The sequence below is a fragment of the Rhodnius prolixus genome, unplaced genomic scaffold (assembly GCF_049639745.1).
Source record: "Rhodnius prolixus isolate KJV_2025 unplaced genomic scaffold, Rpr scaffold_1, whole genome shotgun sequence".
NCBI lineage: Eukaryota > Metazoa > Arthropoda > Insecta > Hemiptera > Reduviidae > Rhodnius > Rhodnius prolixus.
The window spans coordinates 60211445-60235355 of NW_027411581.1; the positions used below are offsets into that span (position 1 = coordinate 60211445).

At 29.5% G+C, this 23911-nt stretch overlaps 2 protein-coding genes across 14 annotated transcripts in view; both read left to right on the top strand.

The window, feature by feature from the left end:
- The window catches only part of LOC141450276 (uncharacterized), a 152330-nt gene that overhangs the window by 104001 nt on the left and 24418 nt on the right, over nt 1-23911 (top strand). The gene's annotated exons all lie outside the window — the stretch shown is intronic.
- The window catches only part of LOC141450233 (uncharacterized), an 84048-nt gene that overhangs the window by 26974 nt on the left and 33163 nt on the right, over nt 1-23911 (top strand). For 8 of the 13 annotated variants that reach the window (XR_012455994.1, XR_012455995.1, XM_074120532.1 and 5 more), the window contains exons 2-4: nt 6420-7125; nt 10312-10380; nt 18709-18898. Coding sequence is in view for 11 of the 13 variants with exons in the window: in XM_074120532.1 (XP_073976633.1) it covers nt 6420-7125; nt 10312-10380; nt 18709-18898 (965 nt within the window). In the remaining 2 variants the exon portion in view is untranslated. Of the gene's footprint in view, nt 1-6419; nt 7126-10311; nt 10381-18708; nt 23729-23911 lie in introns of those variants that run through there. The other 5 variants (XM_074120444.1, XM_074120440.1, XM_074120486.1 and 2 more) reach the window with 2 other exon arrangements.

Consider the following 23911-nt stretch of genomic DNA (forward strand, 5'->3'; position numbering starts at 1 on the left):
CCAGAAGTTTCAGCATTTATTGCCTGTGTTAACTTATTTTTTTTTTTTTTTTGTTTCTTTTCAATCTCCTGCTGATATCTCTAAAATTCTTGGAAGGAAAATGAGATCCTTCTACTTTTACTTTAATAAGCTTACATCGTGCAATAATATTAATAAATAGAAATTACAATTAAAATATCTTGAAGGCATTATCTTGTGTAAATGTAACGGTTCTTAGTAAAGAATAGAAAAGAAAAAGAGTTGGTATTCATTTAGTATTGCTCGGTCCTTCTTATTATATTATAGTCCGCCATTAAAAAAAAAACTTACATCAATTTATACGAGTTATTCTTTTTTTTTGTGTCTACAAAATGTTTACTTCTTTTAATTCAAAAATGTTTTTGACTCTTGTCCAGTTAACTTTATATCTTTAAATTTCATTATTTGTAAAACAAAATGTATACACAATTAAGATATTTATTTTATGCTTTATTGTATTCTCTTTATTCACTTTTCATCAACAAGTGCTCCACTTTTAGACCATTATAATAATAACAATTACTTATTTATTTAATTCGCATACCTTCAAGTTTTTTTGAAAAGTCTTTTTACAATTAAGGAATCCAATGACCAATTTACGTCCTAACGTGCTGGAAATTGGTTTTCCGGTCTCTTTTCAGTTTACATGTTACGACTTATCATCTATTAAATATTAAGGAGAATTTAATACATTAAAAAAATTCCAAATTTGGGGGAAATTAAACCGATAATTCGTTTGTTTGTATAGATTTTTGTGCTTTTTCTTTTACATTTAAAGTGAACTTATACAATTTTGAAACCAAACTACTTTTGAATCCAAATTCTAAGCTGAAAGGTAATTGCGATAAAAGAACGAGATGACTTGACACCACAAGTGCGACGTCTTCGTTTCTTTGGTTGCAATAAGAATGTTGGTGTTTTGCAAGAAGAAAAGTGAAATAAGTGAATTTAATTTAAAACAAAATTCTTTGTAATGATTTCCATCTGCAGTTGGACTGTTTCCGGTTTGGCCTCTCGTTACATATTTATCTTGCTGTCCGCTTTAGATAAGACTCTTTCCATCATCCTTCATTACTATATTTCCAATGTTTCTTCTCTTGTATGTCCACGATGAATGCGCAGTATTCTGTATAAAACATTTTTTTTTTTTTAATTTGTCAAATTATCATTTCATTAGATTTTAACTATCTTATTCATTATTTATGCAGAAATCTTTTCGTTTTGTGCTTTTTTTTACTCTTCTTTCTCAGTAAATGTAGAATTCTCTACTTATCAAAGTCCAACAATTCCGCACTACTTGATAAGTATATTTTCATCAAACAAGACATTTACTTTTTTGGGCAGTACAATTAATGCTGGAAATATTATGGAGTGTTGGAAAAGAACATGGAGAGGCTAGGGAGAGGACTATTTTGAAGGAGATTGACTGGGAAGAACACCGGACAAGTATGGCTAATGGGCGTATACAGGACACCAACTTATGTTGTAAACAACCTCGTGGGGGGGGGGGGAATGCATACAATAGAACCCCTACATGACACTAAAGTGCATTCTACATAGAAGGAAGAAGCTTACCCAAGCCCCCACCTCTTCTGCAACGCATTTTCCTTTTTAACCAACCTCCTAAAAACTGTCTGCAAAGAATTTTCTTGGTAAAATGTTCCAAAAATAAAAGTTACTGTTGGCAGACGCCCACACAGTAAGTGCGCCAAATGCAAAGAAAAATCGAGATCAATCAGTGAACTGAAAAATTCAATTAATAATGAACGTTTGCTCGTTATGAGTATTGGTCTTGAGCGTTAGTTTCATAGATATGTACATTAAACTAATTATGTTATTATTATTTTTTTTCCATGACGTTGTCTACAGAAAAATTCCATGAATAGTTTTAGTAAAAAAAAAAAAAAAGAAGAGTTGATTGAGAGCAAGATCTAGAGTAGGTTTGCGTGTTGTGGTAGTGGCGATGAAGGAACGAATGTTTGTAAAGTAAGCAGCAGTGTGTAGAGAGCTAAATGAAGTTTGTGGAAGAAGCTGCATCTTGACGAGAGAAGTACCAGCACGTGCTCTCTCATAGCCATGTCATTGAACCTTCTCTCTCGCTCAGATCTCGATACAGTCCCACTACTACATATCTACTAACTACGGCCACACTCTCCGTGTGCCTGCAGCAAATATTGTCTACCATAGTTACTAACCAGTAACCAGTAATAAGTAACGGTCACCCCCGTCCAACCCAACTCCTCTCCTCTTTATATCAAAAAAATATGCTCACTTTTGGTTTTTACATAGGCTTCCCCTGTTACAAACTATTATTTCTTTAAACCGACCCTAACTAGAGTAATTATATTTGGAAAATTGATGATACAGTGAAGTCACCTAGTTTTAATCCTCACAGGATTCTAATCGTAGTTTTTAGTTTAGAGCGCAGCGTACCCCCCAACTACCTCCAGAACTTCCCAAAAACAGTCCATGAAAAAACTCTAGGATCCTATTATGACCCAATTTTAAAAAAAATTGAGGACTGTTCTGTTCACACTCACAAAAAAAGATTTTTGGATAGAATTTTCTAAAGAATAATGTTCCGCATAAATTTTTAGATTTACTTGCAGCCATCATCATTGGAGCCATCTCAAAAAAAGTAAAAAAGAAATTAAATTAAAAAGAAATCAGTGACGTATAAGGTGCTAGAGCAAGCTTTGACCATTGTTAGATACGTAAGAGTACATTCATAGTACACACTACTTATCTGCGTAAGCTGACATCTTGATTATAACAGAGAAAGTAGCCCAAAATCACTATTTTTAAAACATAGAAGAGATATTATTGAGGAAAAATTGCGATGTCTTTACAAAGAAAAAGATATCATAGTTCTATTTTATAATAATCTTTAAAATTTCGTTGTAACTTGAAAGGAAAATTGGCATTACAATCTTATTTCTCAGTAGATAATTAGTTGATAGCTAACATATATTTGACCTAAAAATAAATTACATCATTTTTATTTAGATAATGTTGCAAATCTATCTGTATTTTATCGCATAAATCTTAAGTTGAACAGAACAAAAAACTCCTGTAATTTTAATCCTTGAATATCAAGTTATATTAAAATAGTAGCAGAACTCGGATTCAAGTTCTGTTGGTCTCCACTTAGTTTTTATCTTCTAGGATCCTATTAAAGCCTAACCCTGGGTTAGTGTTTTGGTGTTGAGAGAACACAATGCAGAAGCCGGCAGTGTACTGATTTCAATGCGCCAATGATTTCAGATGAGTTTGAAGTGAATGGAGAAGCTTTCCTTTTAATAGCATTCCAAATTGGTGTATTCGTTGGTACTGCCTATCACTTTTACTACTACTACTAAAGAGCAGGCTGCTGATGATGTAGCTGGTATCTGGCTAGAGGAGAGCAGATCTATAAATGGATTCAAAGTCAATAAATAGTAGAGTACATAAAAGTTGAAGGGAACTTGCTGTTATGGGCTCAGGATCTCATAATCTATGATCGGAATGTTCAGATTGATTGTAAATTACTCTACTTAAAAGGGAGAATTGTTCAAAATTCCTGAAGATGTGGATTGGGCGATTTTGATGCACTAAACTCTAGTAAATCCTTGGAGTCTTCTGTTATGGTGGGAAAAGTTTGCGTAGTATTCTGGAGAGAGTTGTTTGCCGTTTCATAAAGTTCTTGTCGAAGGAGTCAATGTCGTATAAGTTTCAGGTGAGTCTTTTGTCAATGTATGTTCCAAAATATCTCACCTGGTCAGCTGTAAGAAGTGGATAGATTTAAAATAAATAGCAGAATATCCATCTGCGAAGGGATTTTTCTGCAATTAATTAATTTTTTTGGGATTTGGCACCATTTCTCAATGAGATTATGATGTTCTGCTGGAGAGGAGGAAAAAAGGAAGTTAGTTCTTGAAAAAACCCTTTTCAAAAAAATGATTTTTTCCTAAATTATTCTCATAAATTGATCACTTTGAGATTAATGAACTGAATTTGCATCAAGTAATACTAATTGATCAAAATAATGCGCAGTATGATTAATTTTCTGATGTAACAGACGCAGAGTGTTTCTATGTTGTTTTGATTGATCTATAAAAAAAAATACAACAAAGCTCTTTGTATTTTCAAAAAAGTTAAGAAATGGAATTTTCAAAAAAAATTTGTTTTGTCAATACGCGCGCTGATTGTAAAACATTTTGTTGTATAAATCATTCTAGTAGAATAAATCTTATGAAATTTTTTACAACATATTGTAGCCATAGCAATAACCCAACAAGATATGAACATTGGGTGTGACGCCAGCATAATATAAACATTCATTTCTAATAGAAGACTTTGTCCGTCCATATGATAGTAATATTATTTGACCCTTAAGTGATGGAATAAATTTCTTCTTTAATAGCCAAATGTATTCAACCATTATAGTCTTTTAAATAATTTAAAATTCAATTTTAGCAAATGTCTTTCTTACAGAAACCATTTGTTTGAAAAGACATAATTCCAATTTTGAAATTACAAGACAATTAATTGTAAGAAATTAATCCAAAATAATGCATTTTTGGGTTTTGTCATTAAATGCTATCCTCCCTAATTAGAATTTCCATAATTCAAGGTACCCTCTTTAGGTTCCTCTGAAGAATTGAAGAAACAGTCAAGAGAAAATGAGTGTCACTGGCTACACTCCGAAGGTCCTAAAAGTAATCTTGGAACCAGAGGAAACCTTTTGTTCTGTGCCTCAAAGTCACACTCATTACCGGCCAATCGAATTTCCATTAAAATCGCTCAAAGATTTTCTCCAATAATTTAATTTTAATTCAAATTATTATACACACAGAAACTTTTTTTACATTGTTACTTTTAGTTAAAAAAAAAAAAATGTTCCAATGAAATTAGAATTAGGCTGTGTAATTAGGCCTCATAGGGTTCCTTGGTAAACCATCAGCACATATTTTTTTAGATCCTCCTCATGCACATTTCTAAGGAGGAGAATTTATGACCTTCCAAAATTTCAAGTTTAAAGAAATCGATTGACCCGGTAAAGATCGATTGTACGAAGGTTTCTTTAGGTTTTATAAAATTATTTTTTAGTTCCTTTACGTATTAAAAAACAAGCAAAGATTGCACCAAAATAGTGGTGAGAAAATAAATACCAAGTTTCCTTCAGTATTAATTACATCTAAATGTCTCATTTCCTGTATAAGATCAAAAGTAATTAAATTTATAAAATTGAAATTATTAATGTGAAGAAAATTGAACGAAAATGCCGCATACATTTTCGAAAAGACTTCGGGGTTTTTAGCCATTTTTTATCGCCCAGTATCTGTTCTAGGTAAAATTCATTTTCGGACAGTTGGCAAATAAAGTGTCAGTACAAAAAATCTATTTCCGCTTTTTTATTGATTAAATTAATTTTTCTGGTCATTAATGTTTTTTAATGAAACTTTCGTAACAACAAGAATAAGTGGCGCTAATGACCACAGCAGTCATTTGCGCCGGGGGGGAAAAAGGTTGAACATCACGCCATTTGGTTCATTATATTTCATTAAAATACTCATTCTACTATCATTTGTTACTAATGCTCTTGAATCGATTGAATTCCTGGTCAACTATGGTCTATTCAAGTTTAGTGTTACGGATATACTGTACACCTGTGTTATATTATGCTTGATCTGAAATGTGAAACTGTATCATCTATAAGGTTTCAGAGGAGCAGAGAAGCTACAGTGCTGTACATGAATACAAAGTTATCATTTTCCTTAATCTTATTTGTTTTCATTTTAATTTGAAAATAGTCTTTAAATATTTTGTTCAAGTTTAATTAGTGGTTATTAGTCTTATTTTTTAATTATAAATATGTAATATATATCAGAAGTTTTGGGGGAAAAACATTTACAAAATTCAGTTTTTATTTATACGCATTGATACGATCATGTACAATTATCAAATTGGAATTTTGATACAAGTATTATAATAATTTGTTTGAGACTGATTTAAAGAATTATATTTCTACTCGAAGTCAGTGAAATACAGTCTATAAATCAGACCTTCGAATTTAGGTAATTTTAAGTCAATATAAAGTTGAAATAATAAAAAAAATCGAAAATATAATTGTTTTTTATTATACATTTAAGTTCATATCGATTATTAAGTAGGTTACATAAGGAAAACCTACACCTTCTTACTAAGTGGAGTTCTACTTAGTAGTTATACAGATATATTTCTTTTCTAAACATAAACAGCTTGTGTCTCTCATAATATAATATTTTTTACGTCTTTCTTGCCCTGTAATGTTCAAATATTCTCTTAGAGAATAAGATTATTCGTCCTAACCTAATTTTATAATTGTATTAAATTTAAATTAAATAAATACTAAAATTTTGATTTCATTTCTTCTGTTACAGGGACTGTTTAGTCAACATTACGAGAAACACCCGATAATAATACTGAAAGATGTAACCTTTTCCGAATTGAAAGCAATGCTGGATTACATGTATCGAGGTGAAGTGAATATATCGCAAGAGCAACTGGGTACATTTCTAAAAGCGGCAGAATCTTTGCAAATTAAAGGCCTAACAGATAATAGCAGTTCAGGTCTTGGTAGTGGTAATAATGGAGTGCAAGAACTACATAGACGACCACCAGCCGCGGCCATATTGCACGATTTTCCAAGAAAATTGCCACCACTTTCAAAATCACCATGTTTTCCACACGGTTTAGTCGTCGAACAAAGACCATTGAAATTAACAAATAACAACAATGTTGATTCCCCGCCTGGTAGTGTTTTACAACAATCTACACAACCGCCAGCATCTATACCGGTACAACAGAAACCATTGGACGCGACAACAACTTCGCCGAAAAGACTGAAACGGCGATACTCTGATGACAATACAACAGATGCTGCCGATTTTACACCGCAGTGCACTGTAACAGAAAGCCCTCATCCATTAGCGCTATCAACTGAAACGCCTTATGTAAAAGTAGAAGCTAAACCTGATCTTAATCATGAAGATTCAGGCGGTGAAGAAGGCCAATATGAAGACGAAGATGAAGAAGAAATGGACCTTAGCAAACCTGGCACTTCGCAGCACAACAGCCATCCACCAGGTAAATAAATCCTTCTTCATAACTATACCTTTTTGGCTTTTATGTGCACTATTTGTTTTAAGGCACTTAAACCATATGCACTTATGGGGCGGCGGGTGTTGGTGTAGTGGTCAAGAGCGTGGCTTTGTAAGTGGGAGATCCCCAGTTCGAATCCTGCGTATGACCACTTTTTATTTGTTAGAAGAAAATTGTTTATAGTAAAGTATGAGCTTCCGCCCCCCGTCCACGGCACCTAATTGGTAGTTGGAAGTTAAGCTCCGCCTGAAAAAAATAGGCAATTACTTTACTTTACTACATGCACTTATTACAAGATACATAAAGTATTCCGTACGCTTTGGGTGCCCTCGGTTAAGGGAGTAAAAAATACAGAAGAGAAGGGAGAGAATTCAAAAAATAAATGCAGTAAATAGTTTGGTAGACTAAATACCACTCCAGTGTAACATGCAACACTACCAGCAGAACAGAAACTTCAGCAACCTAGCATCATAATTTTGGAGCTATATCTACAACTCTCTAGACCTCATCTGGAGCCATTTTCTGGTTCTTTCTAAGTTCTAAAAGTTCATATTCATTTAGACACCCCAGGTAAATGTTTGCTACTCACTGAAGTTGGACTCAAAATCCATCAACAGCGTTTTTGCGACTTTTTATTTTTATTCTAGGTCAAAAGTTGTGACCCTAATATTTACTGATCCACTTTCATTCGAAATATTTGTCCCTCCCCAGAGAAGGCGAACTGGAATGTCAATCTATCCATTAATAAGCTGTTTCAATACAAAGTACAGTTTCTTAGCCATCAAAGATCCAGAAAATGGCTCCAGATGGGGTATAGAGAGTTGTAGATATAGCTCCAAAATTATGATGCTAGGATGCTGAAGTTTCTGTTGTGCTGGTAGTGTTGCATGTTACATTGGAGTGGTATTTACTATACCAAACTATTTAATCAACCTCTTTTGATCGATATAAGTCCGAAATCGTTCTGGGATACAATAAACATGCTAATAGAGATAAGTCAACTCGTATTTATCCAGGACTGCGATCCTAATCACATTTTCACTACATTGACCATTTGATCCATTTTAATTGATTTATTTGTTTTGAGGAATGCCAAGAAGTTTTTTGACTAACATTTGGAAGTACATCATCTAAGTCTCTTCGGCTTCATTGTTCATTAAATTAAATTTCAAAAATAATTTCCCTTAAGACGTAATAGTTCAGAACTGGGTTCTTTTAATCGCATTAATTAGTAAATATTTTTGAGATTATATTTCCTGTATGCATACTGAGTTTACTGTAAATGATCAGGGATTGTTAAAAGAGTGCGTCTAAATTTCACTAAGCGTCTTTACTTATTTATAATAATAAGAACAGCTAAGAGAGGCAAAGAATGCTGCCATGTGTGCAAGAACACATGTGCAAACGTTGCTTGGGGCGGCAACACATTTAGGAAACTCCCTCCTTTATTGCCTCATTATCATCCTACCTAGAACATCTAGAGAGTATCAAATTATTATTCAACTGAACAATTTTCTAAAGTTAATCTCGACATTAATTTAATATCAGAGAACTTTCTTTTCTTTTATTCAGAGATATTCAAGAGATTCTCATGGGAAATTTAAAAAATTGAAATTGATATTTCTTACTAGAAGAGAGTAATTCTATTCTAGAAGAGCTAGAACTGATAGATTTATTATTAAAAGGGAGCGTTTCATTCTGCAAAAGATTGATTACTTTCTGGAAGAGGAGGATTTCTTTCTAGAACAGAAAGATACTTTTTGTTCTAAAGATTTATTTTTTTTTGTAAAACGTTTTTTTAAAGTATTTGGCGAAGTGCTATTTTATACACCAAAGTTTCCCATTATCTATGTTTGTTGCTAGCTTAATGTTTAGAATTTATTTCTAAAGCACATTATTATTTGTTGTTTTGGTTTTATAAATACTTTAGAAAGTTGGCTCTGATTAACATGTAGGAAAACATTGTTATTAATTATAATAAATAATTTGGGCAATTATGTTAATCTTTTACTTTTTAGAGTAACGTAGTTTTAATTTGCATTTATTAAATACAATTTTTGGCCGACCTATGTTTTGGTTTAACTTTCTTCAGTTATACTGGGAAGGGTATTGCAATTGTCAAAAATTTTATAAATTAAATTTTACTTTAAATTTATATTTTTGGTGAATCCTTGGGGGGGAATCAGTCCAGATTCTTGTGTATTTAAACTGATTATCACAAAAAAAAGTAAATATCTTATTCACGTCGTCTTAAAATGTGTATTTGCAGTGGATACATGGAAATAATCACAAAATTTAATTTTAATTAGCCCCCCTAAGAGAAAGTTGAGACTTGCCAGTCCTTTTCGGTGCCCCAGGGGATCCAAAAGAAAGACCATTTCCAGCTTAAAAGGTTGAAAAGTAATAATTAAGTATAGAAAATTACTAAAGAGAGGTTGCCTAAATGAGATATTCTAAAATTAAGAAAGCTTTTACTTTTCCTTTTTTGAAACTTTAACATTCTTAAGTTATTTAAATAAACTTAAAATAAACCAAAAGGAGGGAGAAATGAACAGAAAATATAAACATCAAAACTAAAGAAGTTAAGAGCAAAAGTTGTTGTTTTTTTTAGTCAAAGAAAGAAGTTAATTTTTAGGTTGGTATGCATTCATGCGTTTCAAGTATTTGTGTCCTTAGTATGTGTGTACCTGCGACATATTGTTTGCTACCATACCCTTGAATTAACAATCAAGATCCTAAAGTGATCAATTCATTAACACGTTCAATAAGTGTTTTTTTTTTTTTCTGCTTCACTTCAATATTAAATTTTCTTCTGAGTTCATGCAGAAAAAACATCTTTAATATTATATCTAAATCACAAAAAAAGATGTTTCTCTTTTTATTGAATTTCAACATTTTTAGAATAATTTAGTTTTTAGTAATTCATTCTACACCCTAGCCTCTTTATTAGGGAATGTACTTCTTCAACTTTTATGTACAGAGACACCAACAATATTTGCCTTCTAAATTCTTGAAACGATTAAAAAAAATAAAATAAATAATGATAAAATTGGAATATTTGAGGGAAATATTCGCAAACCCGTTTTAATTTGTAGAATATTTTCACAAAAAATTATTTTCCGTTGTTGTTGAAGATTAAATTTTAATGCTTTGTAATTTCCATTATTTCAGGAGTGTGGAATGCTTCTTTAGATAGCAATTCTGAAGATCAGTTCCCTCCTGGTGGATCCCAAGAACAAGGTAAGTTTTCTTTAAAAAAAAAAAAAAAAAAAATATTTTGACATATTTTTTAAAATTCAAAATTTCAAAGGCATTTTATTTTAAATTAAATTTTAATGATGTAAAACAGCATTAGGTTAAAAGTATTTTATTAATTGGTTTTAATATTACAGCTATAATTAATTTATTATTTAAAATAATTAATTACGCGATAGATAAAAATGCCTTTTGAAATTTTGGTAAAATAAAAAATCACTATTTTAGTGTTCAGCTCTTATTGTAGCTGCATTGTCAGTATTTGCTCAGTATTTTGAGGTATTAACATATTAAAAAATTTTTTTTTGAACAATTAATAGCTGTTAAAATCATTTTTGAACCTATTAAGAAGGTTTATTTTAGCTTTTTTTTTTGGAGAATATTAAAGCTTTGTACAATGAAAGAATTTATATCAGTTGATTTAAAAGTGAAAGTGTTCACTTTATATAAAATTTAATAATAAATAGGACAAGACAGCTTTCAATAAGAACTGACAACGAGGACTGCATGTGTTTTCTTTAAAAAAAATATATTATTTTGATTTTGTAATAAGAGTTTTGTATTATAAATGTGATATTAACTAATTAACTACAGACTGATGTAGGCGATATTTAAAATTGTGTAATTTTTGAAGTAACTTTTTTTTTGTTTTTTATGATATTAAAAAATTTAGGAAATTCTATTCAGTTACAAACTTAGGTCATTATCTCTCTATCAGCAACAGAAAATAAAGAAGTCAACAATGGTTGAAAACTTAGGTGTTATTTTAATTTTAGTTTTTGTTGTAAGAAAACAAAACACAAATCTAGTATTCATTGAAAATTTTTTTAAATTCGCCTCCATCCTTTTGCTTGTATACATTAAAAACTATTATTATACAGAAACTAACATTCAAATTGCATCTGGGCTGGGATTTCTTCATTTTTGGGTGTAGTTATATTTTATTTTTGATATGAGTATTGATTGATCTTCTTGTTCTGTTTTATGTCTTTTTTGAATACACATTCTCACTTGTACTTTTTCTTGCATGTAATTTTTATTATTTATTTATTTATTTTTTTGTTATTTTATTTTTTCATTGCAGTTTAGGTTATTTTATTTAGTCTTTTCTGTTATCGTTATTATTTTTATACTCTTCTCCTTTAAAATTTTTTCATTTATTTTTATTATATTTTCACAAATTATACCTTGTTTCCCTCCTTCCTCCCATTATCCCTACGGATTAGTACAAATCCCCTTCCCTCGTGATGATTGCTCCAAAAGTAATTAAAATACAAAAAAAAAAAAAGAAAAAGTATCGTCAGCTAATTCCAATATGTAAACAGAAATTACATATAGTTTCTCACTGAAGTGAACCCCATGCTTGGTGAAATGTAAAAAAAAAAAAAAAATACTTATTTTTTACTTCTACATTGTTAAGGTAAGTAAAATATTTAGTTTTATGATTGTAAGTAATAAAATTGTGAAGTACTTTTTTTATTATTAAGTTATTTATTTAAAACGCCCAAAAAAAAAATAATTTTATTTGGTAAACATTTTCTTCTTTTTTTTTTTTTAGCAGGTTAAAAATCAAAATCAAGGCTATTTTTCAAATATTATAATGAACCATTTTTGTTTTTCATTTAATTCTGTTCAAGACTTTAAACACTGTCAAAATTTACTGCAGACCAGCTGCTTAAATATATATATATCTCCAAACCAGCCGCAACACAACTGATCGGTTATGTCTTTTAACAAATTTTTTTTAAAAAAAATTAAACCTTAAATTAATGGCTTACTAATTTTTAATTATTTTTACAAACTAAACTTCTATTATTGTAAATACCTTTTACAGTTTGATATTTTTACAGATTATCTTTTACATTAATTTTAATTAACTAATTTTTCGGATTATTATTAGCAATCTGCTTCTTTTTATTAATTTATATTTTTGATTTTAGAAAACCCGTTATAAATAAGGTGGGAGTATTTTTATTTTGTGCACTTATTTTTCTGGTTTCCATTTTTCATTTCCTAAAAATATCTTTTAAAGTTACTATGTTTTTCATTTGTTCTACATTTTTCTTATTTATTTTCCAATCAACACAATCCAAGAAGAATACTGTGGCTTAGTATCTAGTAACGAGCCGGTAGTATGGAAAAATACATTGCTTAACTTAGATTTTCTCACCTAGTAGTTATTTTTATTCGTAAATATTTGTGATTGTTACCACGCAAACAGATGATAGTTGAAGATTGAGTATTTCCCCTTGTTGTTTGTTGATATCCGTTTATTTTATGTGGACATCTAGCACTTGTAGCGTTGTTAAGAGTTAAGGGGTTAAAAATCGCTAACTTTTGTGCAGCGAGCAGAATCCTGAAAGAAAGTGTAGATCGGAACGAATTTGGAAGCTTAATTCTCTTCGGCCAAGCTAAGTGCTCAGATCTTAAGATTGGAGACTTTAGTAGAGGTATCGCTTTCTAGTACATCATGGTGTCTAACCAATCCATTAACTGCCTACCAAAGATTTTTCAAAACTTCTTCTTCTTCTTCTTCTTCTTTCAAGGTGTTTCCCTAAACTGGGTTCCTTGCGCCAAGCATCCAGCCTTTTCTGTTCTGAGCGTCGCTTTCGCATAGACCTCACGCTATCATTAGTTCCTTTACCTGCGCGAGCCCCAACTATTCATAGGTCTTCCTCTTTTTTGTCTGCCAGCAGGTTGCCTTTCTAGGGAGGCGCGTATCGCTCTTGCGAAGGACATGTCCAAACCACAATAGCCTTCTTTCGTCCACCCTATCCAGTATGGTTTTATCTATACCGACGGCTTCCCTTATAACCTTATTTGGGGGCTCTATCGAAGATTGTTTTTTTTTCAAAACTGTAGTGGTATTGCTTGGAGAGAATGTGTTTATTCAATCTTAGCTTTCGTCTTAAAGGGTACTCTAATGTCCAGAGCATCATGTTAGTGAAGTGACATACCACCACTTGGACTTGAATCGGCATAGAAAGAGGCCAGTAAGATGTTTAGTAACAGAATTAATACACAGAAATAGAGAAAGGGGAGTTCTGGTTTATGGTAGGAATTAGTTTACTTAAAATTACTTCAACTAGGCGTAGCAGCTACTTGGATGTCCCTAGTTCTTGCAAAGGAGCCATTGGCAGATTGAAGGGAAGCACAGAGCAACGGTATGGGTGATGGATAAGATTAGCAAAAAAAAAAGAAAAGGAGTCTGGTTATAGTGAAATTCCTCGTCGTAAAAAGAACTAATGTTTTGAGGATTAAGCAGGGAGCTATCTTCAGATAAAAGGACAACAGTTCGAGAAAGAGTTCAAAGAGATTTCACTAAAAAAAATGAATCTAACCAAAACCTATTTCTAGCCATGTCCTCTCCTTCTATCTTCTTTCTGAATCCGCGATCAACAATGAGGAGCTGCATCGTCGCTTCACAGCTAGCCTGGGTTAAGGAAGTTGCTATATCATCTTGCCTTTCTAGTTAGAGAATGAATCATTAACCATGCTGACTTTAAATTCTGTAATTCTTTTCTTGGTATCTCCGTTGAAATAATGTTATTATTTTGAGTACTATAAAAAAACTGAGGGGAACGATTCAAGGATGGAATCATTCCTTTTTGACGGGACATTTTGGTTTTTGGCGGGCAGTTTATTAATTTTTAGTAAACAAATGTTTTTATACAAGGAATAAACGTTTAAATAATTACCTTAACGTTGCATTAATTAAAATAAAATAAAAAAATTATTGTATCGAATTCAATAGGATTTTTTTGGTATTTTATTGGAGTATCCATTGTTCAGTTTGGATAAGTGAGAAATTAATAGAAAATTGAAAGTAAAGATGAAACCAGAAATACAAAATAGTTGATAAAGATGTTTGAGATGATATCCGAGAGAGAGAGAGGATTTTTTTTTTTTAATTTGCTTGCTCTCCGTTTATATAACGGGAAGCTGTGATAAGGTCATGAACGAAACGTATATAGTTTAGAATGTTTAAGAGTGGCTACTAGCCTGGCCTCTCTTTTTCTACGGTTGTAAACAAGATTCTTTTAAACTGTGCTCCACAGGCTGATGTAGTGTGATCCATCCCTCTCCGTGGTTCATTCATGCTTCTACGCTCTTTATATCCTCTTTCTCTTTCTCTTCCATTTCATTATACCATGTATCTTGCCAAAACAGCATCAATATTCTAACTTAAATACCAATTTTTATTTCTTTTTTCCAACAAATTATTGACAAATGAAGAACATAGTAACCAATATTTATACGTCAACCAAATAGCATACATCGATATGTAACTTTATTAATCGATTTATTTATAAAAACTACATTAAATTGTTCCAGATGAACTTGTTGTATGTATCTGAATTTTTAATTTAAATGTCTAAAAATCCACATAATTTGATTATATATATATTTTTTCCTTTAATGATTTAGTCGTTACTATTTAGCCTATTTTTTCAATTTTCCAAATAAAGAGGCTCTTACAAAATTTACCAATAATAAACTGGAGAACCTATGGAAGTCTGACAACTATTTTATCACTTTAAAAAAAATAATCACTTTAGCTTATTTATTTATTCTGTATGTGTACAAAGGAAGGACAAAATAAATGAGCTAACTTTTGAAGTAGGTATAATAGATACGACCGGTGCTGCATGAGAGCATGTCACAGGGGAGAACAAATTTTATTTACACCATGGCTTTATTTATTTATTATTATTATTATTATTTACCTTTACTATTTGCAAGAAAAGGGAAAAAAATTTAATTGGCTATGTTTTCTTTGAAGAAAAATTACCAAAAATTATGGGTATCTTTGATCACAATTCACACACGCAGTTTGCTTCTATCATCCTTTATTTTCTATTTACATTGGATCTATTACAAAAGGGTTTACCAGGTTGCACTGGCTAGATAAGGAGGTAGTTCTAAAAAAAAATCTCACTTACAACAATAATGTGTAAATTAATATAAACCATAGTCTGATTTGAAACAACCATTTTGATTCCAACAGAGTTAGAGCTGTAGAAGATTTAATTGTACCAATCAGAAAAGAAGAACAATAAATTTTTTACAAGATTAATTTTATTATTTTTGCCAGTTATTGTAAAAAGATGTTCATTATTTAGTGCTTCAAATGGAATTTGTTTAATAATTTAAAGCATTAATAAATAACAATTTCTTACTATCTTCTGTTATTTTTTCTAAACAGAAAATCTGTTAAATTTCTTAAAATATTTATGGAATATTAAATGAACTTCAAATTATGTACTCATAGCTTATAATTTCAAGGAATGGATGAACTAAAAGTTTATCTAAACAAAACAAAAAATGCAAATAATGATTGTGGGAAGAAATTTTAATTATTTTAAATAAAACCAGATTATATTTACAACTTATATTGTTATTCAAAATTTGTAACTTTAGAGTGCATTAGTTTCAGGACTAGAGTCTTCAGGTTCGAACCCAGCTTGCTGTTTTCACTGCTGTTAGAGCAATCTTGCGATAAAATTTAATGTTTTTTTTTTTTTCTGATAGAGGTCTCATTAAATTTACTTTAGTTCTAACTCATTAGGAATTTGAAACCAGGCAAGACCATTTTTATGGAGAAAAAAGTCTTTAAAAAAAAAAAAAATGGTAAATAATACTGGAATGTGAATGTATATGGGACTTAATTGTTTTGAGTGAGGCGATAGAACCTTTGGTCAGTTTAATCTGTTACACCTCCTTATAGAATCTTTGTAATGCTTGCATCTTTAGATTATGTTTTTTTTTTCAATTTGTAAATATAAAATAATATTGTTATCAATAATATTAATATTGTTAAATTGTGTTATTTTAAGTACAGTTGATGTTATTTTCATTTAGATTGTTGTTCCTTTGATTTTCTGCTGGGTTTTTTTTAAACATTTGTTTTTAATATTCACCTTTAATGAAGATTTATCTGTTTGTAATAGAGACATTATCCAACATCATTTGAAATTATCAACTATTTTTCTCCCAATAAATTGAGTTATATTTGTGTTTTTATTTAAAATTTAAAAAAGAAAACTATGTGTGTATATTGAGACAAAGTTTGGTACAGTGATCTTTGAGGATCGTTGGGTGTGACAAAGGGTGATGGCTTTCTTTAAAAAAAAAATCGGTTTAATTACAGTAGACGTACTATTCTATTGACACAACTAACAGATAGCAAAAATTGAAAGTTTAAAAAATTATGAAGAATTATGATGGTAACCGTTGAGATCAGTGAGATCAGGAGTCAAGTGAGTGCCCACATCATCCTTCTATTTTCTTTTTTTGAAGCATAAGTAATCTCAACATGCTAACCAATTTTTTTTTTTTGTAACATTTGAGATGAATTCTTTGAAGAGTACTCAGATGCAGATGGTTCTGAAGATTATTAGGGCATACCCCCTTCATATGGATTTTGCTGTTAAGGTTCTTGTACATGTAGATGGATTCATTATCAACTAATTGACTTTATTATTTATCATCATCAAATAATTCTATTTTAAATCTTTTGTCATTTATTCTTAATTTTTCTTGAAATATGTAAATGGAGGCTTTTCAGACGAAATTAAATGTAAGCTTTCTGTTTTCTTATGTGAAATCCGGGGCTATGGAATAGGATGTGTAATTTTTGTTACAATAATATTTTAGATCTTATTTATGTTGTTGCTTTATCCAAAAGTTGAGTTTACCTTCTTGGCTGCGTTCCCCTGGGCTTCTAACTGTTCCTTTTGGTTCGTTTTATTTTTGGAAAAAAATATATATAATTTTTTTTTTTTTTAAATATGTGTGACGTTATTTATTTTATTTTTTTCATAAAATATATATATTTAAGGGGCTCAGTGACGCTTTGGCATTTGGGTGTTCTGCATTTCACAAAGAAAGACACCTCTTTTGTTTTCATGAAAATGGTTGTAAATAAAAATAATGCTTACTTGTTTTTGCTTCCGTGTAAATATATGTGTGTGAAAATAAAAAATAAAACAAAACTTGAAAACTAATTAAGGAATGCGCGTGATGACTGGAAAAGAAAAAAACGCATGGGAATTAGAAATAGCTTCTTTTTTTTTATTGGCTGTGCCCTCCATTGAGGAACATTAATTGGTAATTAATTTTTTTATTTATTTAATTTATTTGAAATATTAAATAACAAAGTGAAGCCCCAGTTTTATGTTTATTCTTTTCGTTTATTGGTTATTCTTTTTATTTTAGTTAAAAAAAAAAAGATCACCTTATTTTTTCTTTTAAAACGAACAGATGTTCAAATATTTTCATATTTTTCTATATCTATCAGCTGATTGAATATCACAATTGACTTGAGTCGTTCCTGATTCGTTCGTAAGAATGTGAAGTTTATTAATGTTCATTAACCTAAAATAGAGAATGCTGTGTTTCCCAATTTCTAAACGTGTATTTCATATTTAAAATTACATAACCTACCGGTTCTCTTCAAAATTACTTTATTGGAAAAATGTGATTTTTTTTATTTAATCCGTACCATTTGAAATTTCTTGCAATTTTAGTTTTTGTTTTGAAAATCAAGTTACCTACCAACAGTATTCCAAGCAACGTTACTAACCATAGTGTTATTTAGAATAAAAAAACATCTATTATTTTCCACTATTCGTTGTAATTATCTGTTGAAACTATATGTGGATGCCGGTTTTTTTTAAAAATTTATATGAACATTTTTCGGATTCATTTTGGACCAGTTCAGTGATTAGTTTTTATTCAAGGCACTTATTTCTTTTAGGTGCACAATTTTTTGTGTAAAAAAACGCAATATTTTTACCCTCTTTCTTATGGTATTTATCTGCTTTGTTTTTCTGCTTCACAATTATTATAAACCTTTTACTTAAATGTAACCGTATCAGTAATGTTATTCTTAGTAAATGTCTGGATATTAAAATATTATTTATTTGTAGTTCATCGTTATCAAATTAAGAAATTGGACATAATAGCTCTCTTTTAAAAACGAGGTTGGTTATTTAAAAGTTTAAATTCTTGACGGTGCTGTTAAATTCTGATTGGCACAATTAAATCGAACAGTGATGAGCATTTTGTAGGCTACCAATTATTGCAGAGAGTTCCTATGGTGAAATTTCATACTAACCAGTATTATCCAAATTAGATCTTTTCAAATGGCCTTTGATTGGTATAATTGGTATGTGCAAAAATTGTGGCTTCATTTTGTTGTTGTGTATGTGTGTGTGTGTTTGTTAATTGTCCTCTGAGGGAGTGGTCAGCGCAAAAGTTGGATGTACACAGAAAGTCTAAATGAACAGTGAGGAAATTTGTTGTTAACAGAGGCGTCATGGATGGTGGTGACTCGTCCACTTGTGCAGACATTGAAGGGAGCTACTCACACGAGCAGTGGCAGCAGCGGCAGTGCGACCAATATCGGAGCTAGAGGAAACGCCAGCGGAGGCCGTAACATTACCTGTCCAACCTGCAACAAGTGTTATTCTTCGCAGCACACTTTACGACGGCATATAAGGTTGGAATGTGGTAAAGAACCACAATTTCATTGTCCCTATTGTCCACGTAAAACTAAACAAAGATATAACCTGATGTTGCACATTGCTAGGGCGCATAAACCTGAACATCATCTACAAAATCCACCTCAACCGCCTACCTCACATTGGTGACATGCTATTTCCGCATAACAGCCTTCGGGGCAGCACAGCTTAATCCATTCTTAGTTTTCTTTTTCTCATATTTCACTCAGTTTGCGAAGATAGAATAAATTCAGTTTTATTGTGGGTAATAGTTCTGTCATTTTGGATCAAATGTATTTTGGTCGAACATTAAAGCTAAGACCAAATCCTTATAAACTTGAAAGAAACCTAAAAGTTACCATATTGTGTAAGTGGTAGTTAATACATTGTTTCAGCAATGGTGATAATTTCTACCTATCAAAGTAATATTGGACTCCATTTTGGTCCTAACTGGTTCATCCATAGCTAGTTTGTTTTAATTTTAAATAATATTACGTTATTTTTAATAGAGTTCTACTAGTTAGGCAAATTCGTTCTATGTCGATTTAGTTAATAGTTTTTTCCTGCTCATAGAAGTAATAGATTATCTAAAAGTTAACCTCCTTCAGTCACAACTATGTCGCATCCCAAAATCATACAACTAATTAGAGAATATAATAACTTTTCTCCATTAGAAGAAGAAATAGGTTTCCATTTAAGTTGTAGGTTTTCATCCGTTTTAACCCATTTTGACTTTTTAAATCAAGTTGCTAGTTGAATCAATTTATTTTTAATAAAAATTATTGATCCAAATTTTCAGCAAAGTGAATGCAATTTCTTTAGAATATATTTTGGTTCCTTAACTAAAAATTCGAATGGTAATTTTCATCCTATTTTCTTTTAATATTTATTCTAGGCTTATTTATCAATATTACCTTGTCTATCCAATCTGATGTATCAATGCCAGTTCCTCTATGACGCCATGAAACCATAATAAATTAGGTAGTACATTAACCAAATATCCCTTAAAAAGGGTTTTCCTTTTTTCGCTTGCAATGTTGTCCAGAATTATATCTAAAAGGGATACCAAAGAGTAGAAATTAGGGCCATAGACACAACATACTGACCCAACAATTAATCATTTCTGTACTATAATTTCTCCTCCTATATTATTGCAATCTTTGTTTTATGTTATTATTTTTCTTTCTTTCATTGTTAGCAAAATTTATTTTTTTGTTTCAGTTTTTTACTTCTGAGAATTTTCTCACAAATCTTAACCATTTTTTTTTATAGATTCTATTCAACTTAAATAATTTTTTGTCTCCCTCTCTGTTTCTAGGAGAAGCAACATTCATTTCGTTTTTAGTACAGCTCTTCTTATTTAAGTAATTAATAAAAAAGTTACAGTTGGTTGGGCTGGCACCCAATTTATCTGGTTCTATCGGCTTAATTATCAGATCATAAGTTTGAGTTACCTCCACTGTCTCTACAACTCTAGTCAATTAAATTTTATTGCAATATTTTATTAGAATTCAAATAATCCTTTTCTTTATGAAATTATGAATAAGGAAACAATTTTTATGAGAAACAAGCTCTTAAGTTGATCTAAAATTGCTTGTTATTATCAATTTGAACTATTAATTCAATGGAATTACTGAAAATAAGTTTTAATTTGATTGAAAAAATAAAATAAATCTCCCAAAAAAATGATATAATATGGATTTCGATTGTGTACATCGTTCACATTATAATTACTTTATTTGCAGACATTTTTAAAACTCAATTTGGGAATATTGAGACCCCCTGCTAGGATGAGATTAAACCTCCAGTATCCTAGCCCCCACATCAGCTCAGCTGTTTCTATCTGAAAGTTATCCACTTGATTTTCATCAAATATTTTATAGAAATTTTTTTCTTTTTTAGTTTTCTCCTCCTTATTGGATGCAACTTTTATTTTATCTTTGTTAAGATTTATCTTTTAAGGTTCAACTATTTTTCATATCAATGCTTTCTCTAGACTACCTCATTTTATTATACTAATTAACTACCTTTAGTTTTATTAAGAGAATTTGAAATAAATGAGTTTTAAAATTAACACTCGCTCAATATTCATGATGGACTACACTCAAAATTTTGGCAGAATAACTTTGTGGACTTACAATATTAAGGTTTTTTTTTTTTTTTTTAAAGGTTGTTTACTAAATTTCCATTTCTCCCAAACTTTCAGAGAATATTTATTTCTAGATATCGCAAACTGAGCTGTTTTAGTTAATCGCTTTTTTTTTTTTTTTTACTTTTTTTCTCTTAAAAATAATTTAATATAATTCAAACATCCCAAAACAATTAAATGAATAATAAGACCAAGTTCCTCCGATATAAAAATCGATAAGCACTGTAATTTTTTAATTAAACATTTTATTTTTATTTTTTACAATGACATAAAAAATAATTTTGATTTTAATGCGCGCAGTATAATTGTTTTATTTATTGTTTCTCAGCCAAGATCTGATAGTTTCATATTTTTAATTATTATTATTTTTCTTGTTAGTGTTATTTGAATAACAAATAAATTTAATTTCATCATTTATTTCTTTTATAAGTAACTGATATAATTCTTTCTTTTTTTACTTAAATAAATAAGTAAAGAATAACTTTTTTAAAAAAAATGGTAAGAAAAAAAAAATGCCCCGAAGTGCTCCATATACAAATTTTTTGATTCTCATATCTGATCAGAAGAAGATTTTTGTAAAGAAATATAAAGAATGCCTTTTATTAAAAGATGTTTCCTCTTTTTTATTAAAATGGTTTCTTGTTTTAATTTTGAATTTTAAAATTATAATTATTTTGAGGAGTAAAAAAAGAATATATATATATATATAAATTTTATATACAATAAGGTAAATTTATAAAAATATAAAAGATGAAAATCGTGGTGCGTTGCTGCTGCTAATTTTATAATAGCGTTGAGAATGGTTAATACCTCCATAAGAGATCCATAACTACCCAGGTTTTAAGTTCCTAAACTAAAAAAAAAAAAAAAAAATTGCCTTAAACCAATAGTCAAATATACCAATAATAAAAGCTAAACACAAATTAATATTTATTTTAGAGATGTTATTATTAATATTATTCAAAGAATATTGAAATTAATTGTAAGTGTGGATATTGCTCAATTTTAGTAGACAACAATTGCGCTAAGTAGTGTTATAGATGAAGATTTTTTTTTTTTTTTTGTATAGTTAATAAAAATAACTATTTCAGTAATTGGTAGATTAGATAAAAATTATTAAATGCAAAAAAAAATAAATAAATAAATAATAAAAATTAAGAAAAAATATTTTAAAAAAAAGTTTGGGACCTAATATAGTTCTAACCTCTCCCCTTATTTTTGAAAAAAAAAAATTCAACTTATGTTCTTATTTTCATTTTGTATTTATTTCACTCTAAAAGGGGGGGGGGGTAACTCGGCCTAAATTTATTTTTGTTTGAATGAAGAAAGTGTTGTTCTCTTTCTGCTTTCTTGTTTCTATATTGTTTTATTGTTATATTTTAAGAAAAACATTATTGAATGTTGATATATAATTATTATTTTTTAATTATTGTAATAGATAAAATTTTACTGCGTTTTTTTTTTTTTATAAAGTTAAATTGGGATTTTTAAAATAATAGTAATTTTATTTATGAAAAATAATAATAATAATAGTGAAACGCTAAATATGCCTTAATGGAGACAATAAGTTACCTGCTGCCTTTTAAGGAACTATGTTATTACCTCAAAAGAATAAAATAAAAGAATAATAATAAAAATATATATTATATATTCAATATATTTAATAGAAAAATGGTTACTTATGAATAGCCAGTGGAAATTATTATTATATCTATATATATATTGTTATAATTTGTAACCAAAAATAAATGTACAGCAATTATAATTGTTATTATTAATTGAAAATAGAAAGACATTCCATACCAATTCTGTTCATTTATTCTGTTTTTCACTTAGACTGGAGAAAAAAAAAAAGAAATGTTAAATGTTTGAAATTCAAAAAATATTAACCAGATGAATAATACTTTGTTATAATTTAAATTAATTGTTAACAAACTTAGTTTGTTCTCAATATTATTAATATTGCTGTACATTTTTTTATTTATTCTTGTTAGTAATTTTTAAAGGGTTTTTAATATATTTATGTAATAAAAAAAAAAAAAAATTAAAGTTAAAAAAAAAAAAATGATTATTTAAAGTTAATGATTTTATTTTCTATAGAGAGTAAAAAAAGAAAAAAAATTAATTATTTATTGTATACGTCCTATCTCTGTATATAGCTTTGGGTTGTCATTTATTTTTTATTTCTGATTTTTATTTAATTATTTTTCCTTTTTTTTGGGTTAGCCTTAGATGAATAGAAATTTTTTTTTTTTTTTTAGGTAAATATAGATGATATAAATAGTTCCTTTGTTGTGAAAACATAATGTTTAAGCTTTAGTTTGTACAATCAGCATGTTGTTTTCTCGTCTTCTTCTAGCAAACTGCCAACAAATACTCTTCATACCTTTTGTTTTTATTGTAATGCTTAAAAATTCTTCTTTTTCAAGCAATACAATGGTTCTTATTTTTTTTTTTTTTTTTTTTACACTTGAGTACAAATTTTGCCAAATCTTATTTAAAAAAAAGAAATGAAAAAGTAATATGAGATATATATATATATATGTATACTATTTACCATTTTTTCTAATATATAAAGAAACAGCGCTTGTGTTTACATTTGTATATGTACGTATCCTGCGTAAGGTGTATTAAACCTTATGAGCTGCAGCTTGTGCGCATCTGCTATAGAATTTTAATTTTAATTTACGTGTGGTACTAAAAAAAAACAAAAACACTAACCAAATGTTCCAAATTTTGTTCCAATATTTGTTCATGTTTTTGGGAACAAAAAGAAAGTATAAGACAAATACTTTGGTAAAATGATCTCTTTGCTGATTAATTTGTATTCAAATAAATTATTTTCTCAAGTTATCTGCCTATA